This window comes from Rhinatrema bivittatum, chromosome 2, assembly GCF_901001135.1.
Source record: "Rhinatrema bivittatum chromosome 2, aRhiBiv1.1, whole genome shotgun sequence".
NCBI classification, from domain to species: Eukaryota; Metazoa; Chordata; class Amphibia; order Gymnophiona; family Rhinatrematidae; genus Rhinatrema; species Rhinatrema bivittatum.
This window is the reverse complement of record NC_042616.1, coordinates 31,258,325-31,277,888: the sequence shown is the minus strand read 5'-3', so window position 1 is coordinate 31,277,888 and position 19,564 is coordinate 31,258,325. Positions and strand designations below refer to the sequence as shown.

Genomic DNA, 19,564 nt, shown 5'->3' with positions numbered 1-19,564 from the left:
CGGAGTTGGGTTCGATACATTTTATTATTTTATTTTTGCTAAAGCTTATTGCTACATACGAGACTGAAGAGAGACCCCTGTGGCAGAGAACATCATGGCATGCTGGGCATGCTCAGTGGCCTCACAGGGCCAGTCAAAAGTTTCTAGAAACTTTGACAGAAAGTTTTCCCGCAATAGGGCTCCGTCAGTGACGTCACCCATATGTGAGGACTACATCCTGCTGTCCTGGGATAACACCAATTACAAGGTAAGCAATTTTGCTATTACTTAGAAAATATTGCCCACTTAAATGATCATAAGTCTATTTTTTGTTATATTTTTATATTTAATTTTTTTCAAATATTTTAAAAGGAAAAGTGAACCGCATCAGCAAGCCAGTCAGCATATCTCCTATAATATGGAGATCGCTCGGACTTCTCAATCATTTGCAGTCACTTCTCTATGTGGTCCATGTTTCAAATTAGCTTCAAAAGGTTAGGCTCATGCTCCAAATGTGTATTGAATCTCCAAAAGAGGCAATTTTGATAGCTTGAGCTGCAAGTGGATGGGCTCAACCATGGCCGAAGTTTCGCTCGTAAGCTTCTTCAGGAGCCAAAACTTATCAAAAGTTTAAATTGTCTGCCGATGCTCTAATACTTCCGTCTGATATGAAAATAAATGAACCAAAAGTTTCCAGAGCCTGTAGGTATTATCTTCTACTGTGTGGTTTTTTTCAATTTCTGTTGATTCTTAAACTAGCACAAAGGCAGAAAAACATTCAATATTAACGTCGGTATTAGATACTTAGCTTTTCTGGGTGGGCAGAGTGTGGAATCCTTACTTGGGACCAGAAGGTCTCCTGCTTGATTTCAAAATGGACAGAAACCACAAAAGCAAAACCACCTCTGTTTAAATCGAGCGGACCTTACTGTCACGTAGCCAATGGGGAACAAGTGACGTCATCTCGCGATGACTCCAAAATCATTACAGAAACACCTGTAAGTCCAGAGTGATGTTTAACCCTTTGGGTTGTACGGTGTTCAGCCGGCGTATCCAGCACTCTTCAGACTGTGGAGTAATAGACTGTTATGGTCACCTCCGCGCCAGGACGGACGCATGAGTTCCAAAACCCAAACTTGTAATTCATCAAATGTATGTGAGAAATCGTGGCAGTGACTTACTAACGGCGCATTGATCCGATTGTTAGCCAAACAGGAGCGATGCTCAATCAATCTGGTCTTTAAAGACCGTGTGGTTTTTCCCACATACACCTTCTCACAAGGGCATTGAATGATATATATCACACCAGACGATAGACACGTTGTAGAAGCCTATAAATGAATCGTTGAATGTATTGATGGAAAGTGAAGTGAAGAAACTCATCATAACATGACAAACCGAACAGTGACCACATGCCTGTGGGAAAAACCACACATCGTACAACCTAAGGGGTTAAACGTCACTCTGGACTTTCAGGTGTTTCTGTAATGATTTTGGAGTCATCGCGAGATGACGTCACTTGTTCCCCATTGGCTACGTGACAGTAAGGTCCGCTCGATTTAAACAGAGGTGGTTTTGCTTTTGTGGTTTCTGTCCATTTTGAAATCAAGCAGGAGACCTTCTGGTCCCAAGTAAGGATTCCACACTCTGCCCATCCAGAAAAGCTAAGTATCTAATACCGACGTTAATATTGAATGTTTTTCTGTCTTTGTGCTAGTTTAAGAATCGACAGAAATTGAAAAAAAAAAACACACAGTAGAAGATAATACCTACAGGCTCTGGAAACTTTCGGTTCATATATTTTCATATCAGATGAAAGTATTAGAGCATCGGCAGACAATTTAAACTGTTGATAAGTTTTGGCTCCTGAAGAAGCTTACGAGCGAAACTTCGGCCGTGGTTGAGCCCATCCACTTGCAGCTCAAGCCGTCAAAATTGCACTGTGGTCTGATATCCACCTCTTTTGGCGATTCAATACTCATTTGAAGCATGAGCCTACCCTTTTGAAGCTAATTTGAAACATGGACCGCATAGAGAAGTGACTGCAAATGATTGAGAAGTCCGAGCGATCTCCATATTGTAGGAGATACGCTGACTGGCTTGCTGATGCGGTTCACTTTTCCTTTTAAAATATTTGAAAAAATTCAATATAAAAATATAACAAAAAATAGACCTATGATCATTTAGGTGGGCAATATTTTCTAAGTAATTACATAGTCTTCCCTTTTCCTAGGTTTAACAAAATAAAACAGGTTCCTTAATTTAAGGAGGGAGATGATGTCATTCTCTTTTCCCGGGAACAGATTCTCCAGCCGAGAAACTTGATCTGACTGTAAGGACGAAGCAGGAGGAAGACTCCTGTGTCTGGGATCAGCAGGACCCGAGAGACAGAAGAGCATCTGAGAGCTCCTGTACGAGTGAGTGGCTTTTCCCTCTATTCATGACTTTATTGTGGCATTAACAGATCTGACATTTAGCTACTAAAGAAAAAAAATTAAGTAATGTCTACATGACTTATTTTATTTATTGCGTTTATTTATTTTTGTGTTCCAGTTTTTGGCATTTCAAAGCCGATAACAGCTACTGTAGGTATTTCCCTATCCCCAGAGGGCTTACAATCTAAATGTGTGTATGTATATGCAAATTTATCTCATGCACACGCCCCGGGGACATCCCAAAAACCGGAATTGGCTCCGGAGACCCCAGGAAGGCCCAGCACTACGTCTTTCTCATTTTGTCCACACCTTTTCTGTGTCTGGCTTGTATTTTTTTGAGACGGGCTGACCAGAACGGCACACAGTACTCCAGGTGCATTCTCACCATGGATCCATACAAGGGCATTATGATATTCTCGGTTTTGTTCTCTATTCCTTTCCAAATAATTCCTAACATTCTATTTTACCTTTTTGACCGCCACCGCACACTGAGCCAAGTATTTCAGAGTTTTGTCCACAAAGACTCCGAGGGCCTTTTCCTGCTTGGTGACTCCTAACACAGACCCCAGCATCGGGTTCCTGTAGTTGGGATTCTTTTTCCCTATGTGCATTGCTTTGCACTTGTCCACATTAAATTGCATCTGCCACATTTCTTGATAGTGAAAATCATTTCATGGCATTTATGTCTGCTTTATTCTCCCCCTAATCATGGTTGTCTGGACCTGGTGCTCTCACTTCATGTAAAGCATAACATTGTGATGATGAGTGGAATTTTCATTTCCATGTTGATATCCCCACCAAGGGTTTAGTTCAGGGGTCGGGAACCTATGGCTCGCGAGCCAGATGTGGCTCTTTTGATGGCTGCATCTGGCTCGCAGACAAATCTTTAATAAAAAAGTAAAAATCTAACAAAACCCCCCACCCTCCTGACGCCCCCCAAGACCTCCAAAATTAATTTACTACAACCCCCCACCCTCCTGACCCCCCCAAGACCTGCGAAAAGTCCCTGGTGGTCCAGCAGGGGGTCCAGGAGCGGTCCGGGAGCGATCTCCTGGACTTGGGCTGTCGGCTGCCAGTAGTCAAAATGGCGCCGACGGCCCTTTGCCCTCACTATGTCACTGGGGTCGACCAATGGCAGCGGTAGCCCCTGTGACATAGTAAGGGCAAAGGGCCGTCGGCGCCATTTTGACTACTGGCAGCCGACAGCCCAAGTCCAGGAGATCGCTCCTGGACCCCCTGCTGGACCACCAGGGACTTTTGGCAGGTCTTGGGGGGGTCAGGAGGGTGGGGGGTTGTAGTAAATTAATTTGGTAGGTCTTGGGGGGGGTCAGGAGGGTGGGGGGTTTGTAGTTAATTAATTTGGCAGGTCTTGGGGGGGTCAGGAGGGTGGGGGGTTGTTAATTAATTTAAAGGGTTGGGATGGGGTTTTGTTTTTGGGAGGGAGGGGTTTCCCACAGAAAGAGAAAGATAAAAGTTTTCTGATCTGGGGAGGGGACCGAAATGGCCCTCCCCAGACCCAAAAACAAAATGGGGAGAAAAAAAATGTTATGCACTCCCCTAATTTGCTCCATAAGACGCACAGATGCCCGGGGACAGAGCCGGTTTAGCACAAATTTTTTTTTTTTTAATTTTCCCCCTCTGAATCCCAGGTGCGTCTTATGGAGCGAAAAATACGGCAATTGCAGAAACCCTTTTCTTGAAGAAGATGGCTAAAAGAAAAAAAGATGAGGCGTATCGTACTTTTCAGCAGGAATGGACAGAGGAGTTCGCCTTTGTGGAGAGAGCAGGTTCCCCAGTGTGTCTAATATGCAGTGATAAAATTGCAACGATGAAGCGGTCAAATATAAAGCGGCACTTCGAGACCCGCCATGCTACATTTGCCTCGGAATATCCTGCGGGGGACAGCAGGAAGAAAGCATGTCAGGAGCTACTGTGCAGAGTGCCAGCTAGTCAGCAGCCACTCCGTGTTTGCACCCAACAAGGTGACTGGATTTCGGCGAGCTTTGCTGGGGCTTTAGCAATTGTGAGAAACGGAAAGCCATTCACAGATGGGGAGTACGCCAAGACATTCATGCTTGATGTCGCCAATGAACTTTTTGACGACTTTTCGGATAAAGACAAGATAATCAAACGAATAAAAGCCATGCCTCTGTCGGCAAGAACTGTTCACGATCGTACCATCATGATGGCAAATCAAATTGAGGCAACACAGGTGAGGGACATAAATGCAGCACCGTTCTTTTCTCTCGCTTTATCCCAGTTCAGCATTATTGCAAGGTATGCTGTCGGTGACACCCTACGTGAGGAAAGTCTTGCTGTTTTGCCTATGAAAGGGGCAACAAGAGGGGAGGATTTATTCAAGTCTTTCACTGAGCTCGCTAAAGAAAAAAATCTACCAATGGATAATCTTATTTCGGTGTGTACTGATGGTGCTCCGTGCATGGTGGGGAAAAACAGAGGATTCGTCGCGCTCCTTCGTGAACATGAAAAGAGACCCATCCTAAGTTTTCACTGCATCCTACATCAGGAGGCGCTTTGTGCTCAGATGTGCGGCGAGCAGCTTGGTGAGGTGATGTCGCTGGTCATTTGGGTGGTCAACTTTATTGTTGCCCGAGCTTTAAATGATCGCCAGTTTAAAGCACTGCTGGATGAAGTTGGGAATAATTATCCTGGTCTGCTTCTGCACAGCAATGTGCGTTGGTTGTCAAGAGGGAAGGTGCTCGGCCGTTTCGCGGCTTGTCTGAGCGAAATCCGGACTTTTCTTGAAATGAAAAACGTCGAGCATCCTGAGTTAGCTAACACTGAGTGGCTCCTGAAGTTCTACTATCTCGTAGACATGACTGAACATCTGAACCAGCTCAATGTGAAAATGCAGGGCGTTGGAAATACAGTCTTAGCCCTTCAACAAGCAGTGTTTGCATTTGAAAACAAGCTAGAACTCTTCATCGCCGACATTGAAACAGGTCGTTTACTACACTTTGAAAAACTGGGAGAGTTTAAAGATGCATGCACAGCAAGTGACCCTGTTCAACATCTTGATCTTCAGCAGCTAGCGAGCCTCACATCTAATCTCCTGCAGTCATTCAGAGCGCGCTTTGAAGAACTTCGTGAGCGCACTCGTCTTTTTAAGTTCATCACCCATCCACTCGAGTGTGCGGTGGACAGCGCCGACCTGAGTTACATCCCCGGTGTCTCCGTCAGAGATTTTGAGCTACAAGCTGCGGACCTGAAGGCCTCAGACATGTGGGTGAATAAGTTCAAGTCACTGAATGAAGATTTGGAAAGACTTGCACGACAGCAAGCAGAGTTGGCGAGCAAACACAAGTGGGGAGAAATGAAAAAACTTCAACCCGCGGACCAGCTGATTGTCAAAACTTGGAACGCGCTTCCCGTCACATACCACACACTGCAGCGTGTGAGTATTGCTGTACTGACAATGTTTGGCTCTACGTATGCATGTGAGCAGTCTTTCTCACATCTAAAGAACATTAAGACCAACCTACGATCAAGTTTAACGGATGGAAGTCTCAACGCCTGCATGAAGCTTAACCTCACCACGTATCAACCAGACTACAAAGCCATCAGCAGAACCATGCAGCACCAGAAGTCACATTAATGGTAAGAAGTACTTTATTCATCATTGGTTAGCGACAGCATAAAAACGTTATTAAAAAGAATTCAGAGACTTATTGTACTTTAAAAGTGTTGGTCTTACACAAAATGCACACATTTACTTGTATTTAGTTTTAAACATATTGTATGGCTCTCACGAAATTACATTTTAAAATATGTGGTGTTCATGGCTTTCTCAGCCAAAAAGGTTCCCGACCCCTGGTCTAGTTAATGATTTCTTTTTATTAATGCTATCTGCATTAATTCTTGTACAGTTAATAGATTAATAAAACAGGGCATACCTGAGATATGCCAGCCGGCCAGGGCTGGAGGAACCACTAGGCGAGCTAGGCCTGTGCCTAAGGCGCCGTGATTTAGGGGGCGCCGCGGCAGAATTTTGAAAGGGCAAAAGTGCCCTTTCAAAATTCTGCCATCCCCCGCCTCACCGTGCCACCCTCCCGACGCCCCCCCTTGTGGTCCAGCGGAGGGCCCGGGAGCAATCTGCCGCTCCCGGGGCCTCGGCTTCCACTAAGCAAAATGGCGCCATGGCAACCAATGGCACCGGTAGCCCCTGTCACATGGTAAGGGCTAAAGGCCACCGGCGCCATTTTGGTTAGTGGCAGCCGAGGCCCCGGGAGCGGCAGATCGCTCCCGAGCCCCCCAACTGGACCACCAGGTATTTTGTAAGTTTTCTTTTGGGGGGGGGAGGGGAGGAGGAGTCAGGGCTGCGGCTGGGGGCGGCACAAGGCTGAAGGTGCCTTGGACGCCCAATCCCCTTGCACCAGCCCTGCAGCTGGCCCTGACTCTAGGTACACTGAATCTTCTGTGACACCGTTAGTTGCTTATCCTGCTTTATGGTCAGATAAGTGCTTTATCAAGTTCAGTTTTAAACCAAAAGTACCAAGTTGTACCAGGTCAGATATTAAAATTTGTAGATCTCTCATGGTTTGCAACACAGTAGACAATCTTGCAAGGTAACATTGATTTTAGTAATGTGAGACTTTGTACTGATACAGAAAAACCTAAAAAGGTAGGTGAGGATAAATCTAAACTATTGAACCTATGCACCCATTGCCTTCAGCTCTGCAGAAATTATACCAATGACAATGATGGGGACCTTCATATATCTTATCTATAATGACCACTCTTAGGTCTTCTTTTGTCTATTCCGGTATGTGGTTTTTAATCATTGGTCTCTTTTTTTTTTTTTTTTTAAGTCCAGTGTCTTCCGTGCTCTGTGTGCAAAAACTGAATTATTTACCTTATTCATAAGATGATGTCACTGCTAGCTTTACTCTGGGAGCTTAAAATACAGCTGCTTATCTTCCAGCTCATAATGCTCTAACAGCAGGCCAACACGGGGTCCATGTTTTGCTAGCGTCTCTCTCCGCTTCAGGAGTTATTCTCAAAGGGGCAGATTTTTAATTTTACGCGCGCGGGGTACATTTGTGCGCACTACCTGGCGCGCACAAATGTACACCCGATTTTATAACATGCGCGAGCTGCCGCACGCTTGTTATAAAATCCGGGGTCAGCGCACGCAAGGGGGTGCACACTTGGGTTTTTTTATTTTATTTATCGTTTTTTATTGAAGACATATCATAATACATATAATCACAAGAATAGTGCAATGTATATCCGCATTTCAAGTCAGTCATCAGGAAAGTAAAAAAGTACAAAGAACCATATAAAAGACCAATATATGACAACATTTTGAACAATACTCTATATACCCTATTCAACAAACAAAAAAAAAATAAAAAAATATCAATAAGCACTAACCAGATCTTTGTCTTATGTTTTATTGCATAGTAAGTCCCCCCCCCCCTCCTGTCCATGCTATCAAAAGAGGTATCTAGTACATAATAAAAGGTATATAATGCATAGTTGGTAAGGAATCTGTGGAGCTGCATTTAAGAGGAGAAGACCCCAGCCCCGGAGTTAATGTGCTGGTTCTTCCAGTTGACATATGCTTTCCAGGTACTATTGAATTTCCCCATGGACTTTCGTTTTCGAGCTGTAATTTCTGCAAGTAAGTATATGGCCCCCAATTTATACTGTACTTCAATTAAGGTAGGCACATACGGAGTTTTCCACTTCCCGGCTATGGTAACTCTGGCGGCCGTCAAAACAATGACCAAGCAGTCTATGTTCAGTATTGAATAATGCAAAGATAGGTGCTCCTAGCAGAGCATTCTGGGGAAGGAGAACCGTTACAGCAGGGAGCATCAGACTGATCCAGCGTTCGATAACGGCCCACAGTGCTTTCATCTGCGGGCAAGACCTCCACGTATGGAAGTAACTTCCCACCTGTTGACAACCCTTCCAACACATAGCGGGTGTGCCCGGATTCATTTTATGGAGTTGCGTTGGACAATAGTGCCATCTGAATAGCAATTTAAGCGCGTCCTCTACCATAGCAGATGCTATTAATCCCTTGCCTAAGCCTTTAAAAATTTCTTCCCATTCCTTAAGGGAGTAGGTAAGCCCAAAGTCCGCCTCCCAAGCTAATAAATGGGAGGGTTTACAAGTCATCTGCTGACCCAACATGTTGTAAATGACCGATAGCGGTTTAACACACTTATCTGCCTTTGCACATAAAGTCTCAAAGTCTGACCTCCCTTGTAAGCGCACCGCTAACATGGCCGACCTTGCGAAGTGTCGGAGTTGCAAATATGGGTAAACATCAGCAGCAGATAGATCATATTTGCATTGCAGATCTGAAAAGGAGCGTATATCAGACTGTCCCTCAAACCTGAGCCCACTGGGTGATACCTCTGGAAGCCCAGATCCTAAAAGCTTGTGATTCTTGTCCCGGTAAAAAATCAGCATTGAAATATAGAAAGGTGCTCAGATGATATTCCCTTGTACCCAGCAATAAAGGATGTTTAGTAGTCCAAATCCCCAACAGATAAATCCTAGAGGGAGGTAGAATAGCTTTAGGCGCTATACCCCAGGTCTTTTTAGGCTGCCATACAAAACTAGTGCGCGGTATGGAACCCAGGAGTTGTTGACTAAATTGAGCCCACAATTTAGTGGGTGACTGCTTATGCCAATCTACTATTTGTTTAAATTGAGCTGCTAAAAAGTACCGTTTAAAATTGGGAACCCCCAACCCCCCCCCTGGGAGCGATGTTGGAACATCAATCGCCGTGCTATGCGAGGTCTCTTACCTCCCCAAATAAAAGTCATTATTCGCTTTTGTATCTGGGCTAGCCATTTCTTGGGGCTTGGGATAGGTAAGGTTTGAAAAAGATATAACAATTTCGGCAATACCGTCATCTTGATGGCCGCTATCCTACCCAGCCAGGAGATGCTATAGCGGTTCCACTCTTCTAGATCTAAGGAAATCCGTCCCCATAAAGACACATAATTGAGTTGAAAAAGATCATGCGTGGCACTCAAGTAAATCCCTAGATATTTTATCTTCTGTGAGGCCCACTTAAAGCGAAATTGAGATTTAAGCAACATTGCTTCAGAAGGATCAGTACTAAGATTGAGACTCTCGGACTTGTCCCAGTTTACTCTGAAACCAGAGACCATACTGAAATCCGTCAGCGCAGAGGTTACCTGAGGCAGAGATATACTTGGCTCTGTAAGAACGATCATAATGTCGTCTGCAAATAGAGATAGTTTCGAAGAGAAGGGACCCAGCTCTACACCCCGAATATTAGCATCTGTTCGACCTCGCATAGCAAATGGCTCCAAAAAAATAGCGAATAACAGAGGAGAAAGGGGGCACCCTTGCCGGGTACCCCGTTTCATCTGAAAGGTAGGAGAGTAGCCACCATTGATTTTTATGCATGCCTGAGGTTCCTTGTACAATTGAGCCAGCCACTGTAAAAAGTGTTCTCCAAATTTCAATTTTCGCAACAAAGCAAATAGATATGGCCAATGTACCATATCAAAAGCTTTCTCGGCGTCAACCGAGAGAGCCAATGCAGGCATCTTTTGTTTTTGAACCCACCAAATCATATCTAATATTTTGTGAACATTATCACTTGCTTGTCGACCCGGAATGAAACCAGACTGATCCGGGTGAATTATATTAGCAATAAAACTATTCAGACGGGTGGCTAAGATTTTGGCGAGTAATTTTAAATCAATATTAATGAGAGAGATCGGTCTATACGAGCCACATAATGTGGGATCTCTTCCCAGCTTCGCCAAAACAGTTATGCCAGCCGTATTAGCTACGGTATAAAGCTGGTTGCCCTCCCTCAGAGCCCGATAATAATTCGCCAGAAGTGGGGCAAGAGTTTTGGCAAATACTTGATAAAATCTGCCGGTGTAACCATCGAGTCGCGGTGATTTACCTGGCTGTAAAGTCTTAATAGCCGCCAATATCTCCACCTCAGAAATATCTCTGTCCAAGAGATCTCTCTGAAAATTAGTCAGTTCAGGGAGATTTGCCTCATTTAAATAACATTTGATCTGCTCAGCACTGATATTAGGGTCCTGAGAGAACAGTTCCGAATAAAACTGTTGGAACCTTTGACGGATAGATTTATTATCCGTGAGCATAGAACCATCCTGCGCCTTTATCTTGACTATGGTAGCGTGCGCTTGCTGGCTCTTTAAAGTGTGGGCTAATAATTTACCTGCTCTATTACCTCCTTCATAATATCGCTGACGCGTCAAAGTAAGTTGATGAGCGATCTGCTCAGCGTCTAGAGTCAACATGCGCTATTTGGTTTCTCTTAATTGCGCTAAGACTGTTAGGCCAGCGGGATGTTTCTTATGTTGCTGTTCTAATTCACGTAACCTTCGCAGGAGTTGGCCCCTACATTTATCCCTTTCCTTTTTTAAATAGGCAGCCCTCGAAATAAGTTTACCCCTCAAAACTACCTTTAAGCACTCCCAGAGAGTTGCTGCGTTGACTTCCCCTGTATCATTGGTGTCAAGATAAACCTGAATATCTCTTATCATTTGCGAGACAAAAGTGGTATCCTCTAGTAGAGAGTCGTTTAATCTCCAAATCCTGGTGCCCCTGTCATATTCTTGGAATTGCACTGTGAACCATATTGGTGCGTGGTCTGACCAAAGCATGGGTTCGATATCTAAATCCTTAATTCTGGGCAGCAATTGTTTACTAACCAAGAACATATCAATACGAGAATAACTCTCGTGCGGGTGAGAATAGAATGTATAGTTCCTGGACGAAGGGAACCTAGATCTCCAAGCATCCGCCAGGCCCTGGCTTTGTATAATAGCCCGCAAGGTTTTCCTAGCGATTTTAGAATCAGTGCTACGCCCATTAGAGTTATCCAATCTGGGATTTAGAGTAATGTTAAAGTCTCCTCCAATGATGGAGAGACCGTCCAATGCAGTGTCTAATATAGAATGCAGAGAGGAATAAAATCCCTCCTTCTGGGTATTGGGACCATAAACCGAAAGAAGTGTGACCAATTCCCCCCACCGAAATAACTACTAGTAAGTATCGACCCTCTGGGTCCTGCACACATTTTTTCAATTCAAAGTGGAAATCCCGGTGCCCCAAAATACCCACCCCCGCGTATTTATGTGTCGAAGTAGCCGCTGACCAGAATTGGTGTGGGTATTTGTCAGAGGTCATCAGTTTTTGAAAATGCTTCCTAAGATGCGTCTCCTGGAGAAGTGCAACATCCGCATGAGAGCGTTCTAATTCCTCAAATAGTAAGCGGCGCTTTTGGGGCGTGTTTAAACCTTTAACATTAAGAGATAAAAATTTAAACGACACCATGGGAAAAAATGTCTCCTACCGCTCTAACATCACCGCTGATAGTCCCAGTGCCCCTATAGCCCCTTACCAGGATAGAAATAGACAGCCGATAAATAAATGAAACAGCACAGAACTTCAGTGCACAGACCCCCTGCCACCATCTGAATGATACCCCTTTCAGTATATATAAGGCACTAGAATCCCCCATCCCCTGGTGATTCTTCTCTGGGACCCCCAAGTTCTGTTCCCAGTTGAATATAGAGGAAGCCCTCGTCCCCATTCCCAACACCAGTAACCGGATCATCATATAGAAAACTATTATCTCGCCTAAGGATTAGCTAGATAAAAGAGAACTAAAATCACTGATTGCAACTAGTAAGACCTTGTATAATAAGATAAACTTGTGAAGGAGAGAGTCAAACGTTCCAAATAGTGGAATGGAAGATACTCCCTTCCCTATAGCAAAAAGTCAACAGATTAAGCTGCCTTCTTCAAGTAGGTTCACTCCCTCTCGAATCTCCTGTGGAGTTGCACTGCAACTGGCGTCGGCCCTTTGCCAACGGGGTCTATCCCCGTGCTGACCAGCTGAAGAGGTAGGTGCTGAGTGCTGCTCCTGTAGTGGGATGTCAGTGGGAATTCCCGCGTACTTCAGGATCCCGGCTGCTTCTTCTACTGTTTTTACTCGATAAGAGTTCCCTTTTAGTGTAAAAGCCAGTCCACCCGGAAAGAGCCACCGGTAGCGGACGTCCTCTGCCATGAGTTTGGAAGTGATACACTTAAAATCTTGTCTCCGCTTCAGGGTAGCTGCGGCGAGGTCTGCAACAATGGCGATGGTGTGTCCCTCCCACACCCATGTGCGTTGTTTCCTGGCCGCATTGTAGCTTTTCTCTTTTTTGGAAAAACGAATGGTAGCAAAACTACCAGATCCCTGGGTTTATTCGCCAGGTTTGGCCCCAGTGACCGGTGGGGCCCGTTCTATTTTGATAGGGCCCAAGGAGGTCGACGAACCTTTATCCTCCGCCTCCAAGAGGAATTGAGAGACCAGTTCCACCACTTTGATGCTATCGCTGTATTCATCCGTCTCAGGCACCCCACGAATCCTTATATTGCACCGACGGCTCCGGTTTTCAGTATCTTCTATTTTATCTGCAAGGGGCTGGTAGGTGTCCTGCAGACCCGTATGGGAAGTCTGTATAGATTGCCAGTGTTCATCCTGAGCGTCAATACGGGTTTCGGCCTCATCCAGCCGCCTGCCTATCTCTGCCATTTCCTCCCTCATTTCTGCTATCAACGCAGATACTTCAGACTTGTAATATTTTATGTCCTGCCGCAACTCGATGAACCAACCTCGCATTTCTGCGCGAGTCGGGAAGTCCGTCCCCTGATCGTCCGAATCCATCTCTGCCTCTGTTATAAGACCTAGGGTTCCTTCCTCCGCCATTTTGTTGCGAGCGGTCCCAGGATCGTCGCCAGCTTTGGAATAAGAATATTGCCGAAGATCCACTGCCTTTTTCTTCACAGACATCAGCAACCGCGTCAGTAGAGCTTTATCTAGCAGAGAGGGTAGGTTAGCAATTACAGTGAATGCTGTAGGCGAGTTCTATTGCCGGTAGCACCGGAGAGCTAAAGGATCAGGCTGTGTTCATGAAGGAAGACGTCACTTCCTCCTCAGGGGGGGTGCACACTTGTGCACCTTGCGCTCGCCGAGCCCTAGGGGAGCCCCGAAATCGGAGCGGCCTTGGAGGGAACTTTCCTTTCCATCCCCCCCAGCCCTATCTAAATCCCCCCCCCCCCTACCTTTGTTGTCAAAGTTACGCCCGAAGCAGGCGTAACTTGCGCGCGCCGGCCGGCTGCTGGCGCGCCATCCCCCGGCACAGCCGTGTGCCGGAGGACTCGGGACCGCCCCCGGACCTCCGCCTCGCCCCCGGACCACCCCTTTTTCAAAGCCCCGGAACATACGTGCTTCCTGAGGCTCGGCGCGCGCAGGGGTAGGTTTTAAAGGGGATATATATATATATATATATATATATATATATACGCGCGTAACCCTTTGAAAATCTACCCCAAAGTGTATACTGGAAGCACTTGGGCAGCCCAGCCGAAACACCATTTAAATCCCCTTCAGTTCCGCGATGGTCACCTCGTGCTTTTTCACTCATGATGTGAAGATCTTCATGGCCAGCGACTGCCGCCTTAAAGAGCCGCACATCACGACCGAAGAAGCACCAGGTGACCGTCACCGGACTGAAGGGAAAGCCGGAAGATAAGCTACCGGAGAGAAGAGAGGGGTGGTCTTGTCTTACGAATAAGATAACTCACAGTTTTTTTTAACATAGATCACAAAGGACCCTGGACTTTAAAAAAGAAAAGAAAATGATTAGAAAATATATGCCAGATAGGCCTGAAAGAGTGGTCATTATAGGCAAGGAATATGACGATCTCCATCACTATCAATGATATCATTTCTGAATATCTGAAGGGAATGGGTGTGAGGTTTGCGGTATCATGTCATGTTAATTTGCCTGTTGCTTTGCATACAATTGCACATTGGAAGTAAGAACCATTGCTGAAGTGGCTACACGGGTTCCCTGGCTCTCGTCTGCATTTATACCACACTAGAGAGGAGGGTCTGCCGAGCATCGCTGGAATAAGACAGAGCCAGGATAATAGGGAGAGATTTAAAGAGGCCCAGTCGGCTTACAGGCAAGTATTTGTGGCTGTCTTCTCGACTACAGGCCTCCTCGAATTATTCAAAAGAGATGTTTGATACTGGAAAAAACACTGTAAGATCCTCGGGTCTAGGTTTATTGGATATTTCTGATGATGTTTGTATAATTGTTTATGCTTACGACCTACGTATGTTTATAGGCTTATGCCTTAATGTTGTACACTGGTTATCTTTGAAAAAACATAAATTTATGTTGTGGCTTTACCCAAAAATCAGGTTAAAGTGCTGTAGTGCTGCTTCTGGACTTATTACACCTTTTCTTCCTTAGGAACGCAGCGCCTCTCAACTGAAAGGCCTGCACTGCTTGCCAGTCAAGTACAAAACTAAGTTTAAGGTTTGCAAATACTGCATAACGATGGTCCCAGATATTTGGTGGACTTACTGGAGAGGTTTACACCAGGACGAGCATTGTGCTCTGCACACAAGTAACTTTTAACTGCTCTTGCCATTAAAGATTTAAATTTGATGGTGGGAATTCTCCATTTTAGGGTCAAAATTGTGGGACGCTCTTCCTAAGGATCATCAGGAACTTGATGATTAGGAACTTTTCAGAAAAGAAAATTCAAGATATTTAATTTCCAAGAGGCTTCTGCCTAGGCTGCTAGTACTGACATTGGTCTAAAGGGCTAAGGACTGCAGTCATCATATTTATTCTTTATAAAATCCAACATAATAAAATACAATTGTATCGTCAGTGCTGTCCTGATTATATTGTGTTACGAGTTTTTGCTGTAATCGGCTTAGAATGATAATCTTCACTGTAGTCGGAATGTAAGAATTTTAAAATCAATGAGGTACATTTTAAAAAAGAGCGCGCGCGCGTGCGGCGTTCTTTTGTTCGTGCACCAGGCGCGAACAAAAGAACGCCGTATCTTATAAAATCCGGGGTTGGCGCACGCGTAAGTTACTACTGCCTCCGGGCAGTAGTAACTTACGCGTGCCGGCTTTCTTCTGGCGCGGCAGGCCCCGACACAGGCTGCTGTGTCAGGGCACTCGGCCACGCCCCCGGACCGCCCACACGCCCCCGGACCAACACCACGCCCCCGACCGCCCCTTTTTGCAAGCCCCGGCACTTACGCGCGTCCCGGGGCTTGCGCGCACAACCGAGCCTATGCAAAATAGGCTCGGCGCACGCAGGGGGGGTTTTAAAAGGGTTACGCGCGTACCTTATGCACGTAACCCTTTTAAAATCCGGCGCAATGCCCTCTTGTTCATTCTGTCCCGCACGCACACACATGCACACACTCTCTCTCTCTCACACACACTCACACACACACACACTCTCTCTCTGTCATACTCCTCCCTTCTTTTCTCTCCCTCTAGGCCCAAACTGCAGTAGCAGCAGCAGCAGACACCTTCAGCTAATGTGGCAGAAGGGACTGCTGTTTTAATCACATGGGCTGACACTGCACTTCTTCATTCTTCTTGTCTCTGCCCTCATGGGCGTAGGTAACATTACACCGTCTCCTTCTTTCCTCCCACCATGCTGGGCTGCCCGGATGGTGCTCTGCCTCCAGCTTCTTTGTTCCAGCCACACAGACCGATACTCCAGTCTACTCTTACTCCTTCTGGTCATGTTGATGAGTTCGCCTTCACCCTTGCAAGGCCCCCGTGACTTAACTCATGTGAGTGGGAAGACAGAGAGGCCATCGCTGCACCAGTACCCAAAAATGTGGCTCTCAAGGCAACTGCCTAGTCCACCTAGAGCTTCCAATGGTCCTGTATGTTTGAGTAAAACACATGCCCTTAGCCCTCCATTGCACATTTAGCTCTGAGGGAAATGAATATGAGCCTGTGCCCTTTTCCTGTGCTCCCAGCATGTGAAATAATGTCTGCACTTTCTCTCTCATCCAACAGATTATGGGATCCATCGTGAAAATAAGAATAAGACGGGTCCTACAGAAAACCAGGAAATCCACAAGATGTTTCCAGAGAAAGAAAAAGAAAAGTTTATTCAGGGATCAGAGGAGGGAAGAGACTGGAGAAGAGAGTCTAACTTAAGCAAGGAAAGAAGAATCCCTGCGGAACCAAAAAGAGGGACAGACAGTATTTCTGGAAATTTGATAATCACTATTTCACCCCAAATAAATGAACAACAGAACTTGTCCAGTTGCACATTGTGGGGAGAAAATGTAACAAAAAGTGACCCAGGCTCACATCAGATAAGACAGAGTAGAGAGAAACCTTTTAAATGTGCTGAATGTTGCAAGAGCTTCATTTCAAAACCATATCTAATAATGCACCAAAAGAGGCACCGAGGTGAGAAACTATTTACATGTGCTGTGTGTGATGAAGATTTTAATAAAAGAACGCAGTTAACAGAACATGAGAAGATCCACATTAAAGAGAATTCACTTTTATGTATAAAATGTGGTAGAAGTTTTAATCATCAAAGGGAATTAAAAAAACATCGCCAAATCCATATGGGAGAGAAACGATTTCAATGTGCAGATTGTGGTAAAAGCTTCACTCATATATCTGTTTTAAAAGTCCATCAGAGGTGTCATACTGGAGAGAAGCCATTTATATGTCCATATTGTGGTAAAAGCTTTACTTATAAATCAGTTTTAAAAACCCATCAGAGGATCCATACAGGGGACAAACCATGTACATGTTCAGATTGTGGTAAAAGGTTTTCTCATCAATCGGTTTTAATAGCTCATCAGAGGATCCATACAGGAGAGAAACCATTTATATGTTCAGCTTGTGGTAAAAGCTTTACTCATCAATCAGTTTTAATAGCCCATCAGATGATCCATATGGAAGATAAACAGTTTAGATGTCCAGACTGTGGTAAAAGCTTTAATAGGAAATCACAATTAAATGCCCATCAGCGGATTCATACAAAACAGAATCCATTTACATGTCCAGATTGTCATAAAAGCTTTAGTTGGAAATCAGATTTAAAAGCCCACCAGAGGAGCCACACAGGAGAGAAACCATTTACATGTCCTGATTGTGGAAAAAGCTTCACTCAGAAGTCAATTTTAAAAACTCATCAGAGTATCCATTCAGGAGAAAAACCATTTTCATGTAGAGACTGTGGGAAGAACTTTGCTCGTATATCATATTTAAAAGAGCACCAGCAGATACATATGGGAGGGAAACCATTTACATGTCCTGATTGCGATAAAAGCTTTGCTCGGAAATCAAGTTTAAAAAAGCACCAGAGTATCCATATGGGAGAAAAACCATTTACATGTAGAGACTGTGGAAAGAACTTTGCTCGTATATCATATTTAAAAGAGCACCAGCAGATACATACGGGAGGGAAAACATTTACGTGCCCTGAATGTGGTAAAAGCTTTACTCGGAAATCAAATTTAAAACAGCACCAGAGTATCCATAGGGGAGAAAAACCATTTACATGTCGAGAGTGTGGGAAAAGCTTTACTCTGATGTCATATTTAAAGGAGCACCAGCGGATCCATATTAAAAAGAAAAAATTAAGAGGACAAAATATGGTTATGTGGACCTCTGAAGATAAAAAGGAGATAATGTACTGCTATATTTATGCCACAAACCCTATATTTAAATCAAGAGGGTTTATAAAGAGAGCACGCCAAAAACTGGAAGAAAGAGGCAAACTATCAAAGAAAAAGCTGCAAAATGCAACTGATGCAAATTTAAGATCTCTAATTGGAAACATCAAGGAAAGGAAATACGTAAGTGATAAAACATTAAATCACCTGAGGGCTGATACAGAACGAGAAATAGAAAAAGAGAGAGGAGATTCGGAGAGAAGTGCCAGAAGAATTGTGCTGGAACAGCCAGAGCATTTGGAGGAGGTAATGGGTGAAACATCAGTAAAAAATGGTGAAATAAAGGAGGATGAGAGCAGTGTAAAATAAGCCAGAAAGCAGAGGAAAGAGGAAAGACAGGAGAGAAACAGAGTGGTGAAGTTAGTGCTTGCGCTCCAGGCTTATATGGAAATGGATCTGTATGCTAAGATTAGGAGAGGGAAGGACTGCCTAAGATAAACCTGATACCAAGAGTAAAAAGCATGATCAGTAAGATCAATAAGGCCATAATCTGCAAAAAGAAACCATCTATTGATATCACAGAAATAAATCATGCACAGTATTGTGCAGCAAAACTCATTTCTGAGAGAGTCCTATGTGTAAGGACACAAGGTCAGGGGAAACTGAGCAAACACTAAAACCTCACAGTACCAGAAAAGCACTGGGACCCCGACTCTGAGAGAACAAAGAAGTTGGGATCACCTGGGCCCTCCCCAGTCCCGCCAATATAAAGCTTGATTCAAGAAAACCGCAAATTGTGGTAATGGATCAAGGGCTTTTTCAGCGATCTTGCCAATCCTATGGCACCAAGAAGAGGATTACTTATGATTCCGTAAACAACTCAAGAAGTGGCTCTTTCCACAAGGAGGATAGGGTGACATTAGATTGCAGGCGAGGCTGGCGCCATAATATCTGCAATGGGGATAGATTGATAAAGTTTATTGTGTTTCATTTTAGTATTTTAAATTTTATTTGATTACTGTTTCTTAAAATGTTGGAATACATTCTACAATCATCAAATGATTGGGAAAAAGTGTTTAAAAAATATCTGTTAATTATCTGCAAGATAAGAATCACTCGTCTTGCCAAAGGTACCTATGAAAAGTTTATCTTGTCAAATGCTGTCTCCTCTAGCATTATCACTAGAGAATAATCCCAGCCATTATTTCATTCAGCCTCATCTCAGATGATTGCAGCTGGCCCACGTTTCACCCATCCAGTCTGCCTCAGGGAAACGTATGCTGAGATTTGGAAGTTGGGAGAATCTCGAGACAACTGTTGTGTTTCTTTGAATATACAATTAAAAAAAAAAAGTGTTATGTTTGAATGTCTCATAATAAAATACAATTTTTGTTTAGAAACATATATATGTGTCTTTATTTATATTCTGCCTTTCGTGCACTTCAAAGCAGATCACATGCAAGTACTGCAGGTATTTCCCTATCCCCAGAGGACTTACAATTTTAATTTTATACCTAAGGCAACAGAGAATGAAGTGACTTGCCCAAGGTCACAAGGAGCGGCAGTGGGATTTGAACTCTGGTTTTCAGTTCTTAGCTCTTAACATGAGGCTCTTCTGCTCCATGCA

The 19,564-nt window shown here is 44.4% G+C and overlaps 1 protein-coding gene across 2 annotated transcripts in view; it reads left to right on the top strand.

The window, feature by feature from the left end:
• LOC115083759 (oocyte zinc finger protein XlCOF6-like) overlaps window positions 1-19,331 on the top strand; it is a 61,815-nt gene extending 42,484 nt beyond the window's left edge. The window contains exons 4-6 of one of the 2 annotated variants that reach the window (XM_029587764.1): window positions 2,283-2,396; window positions 4,064-6,032; window positions 16,313-16,446. In XM_029587764.1, coding sequence (XP_029443624.1) covers window positions 2,283-2,396; window positions 4,064-6,030 — 2,081 coding nt within the window. In that variant the 3' untranslated portion in view covers window positions 6,031-6,032; window positions 16,313-16,446. Of the gene's footprint in view, window positions 1-2,282; window positions 2,397-4,063; window positions 6,033-16,312 lie in introns of both variants that reach the window. The other variant, XM_029587763.1, reaches the window with a different exon arrangement.
• The last annotated feature ends 233 nt before the right edge of the window (window positions 19,332-19,564 follow it).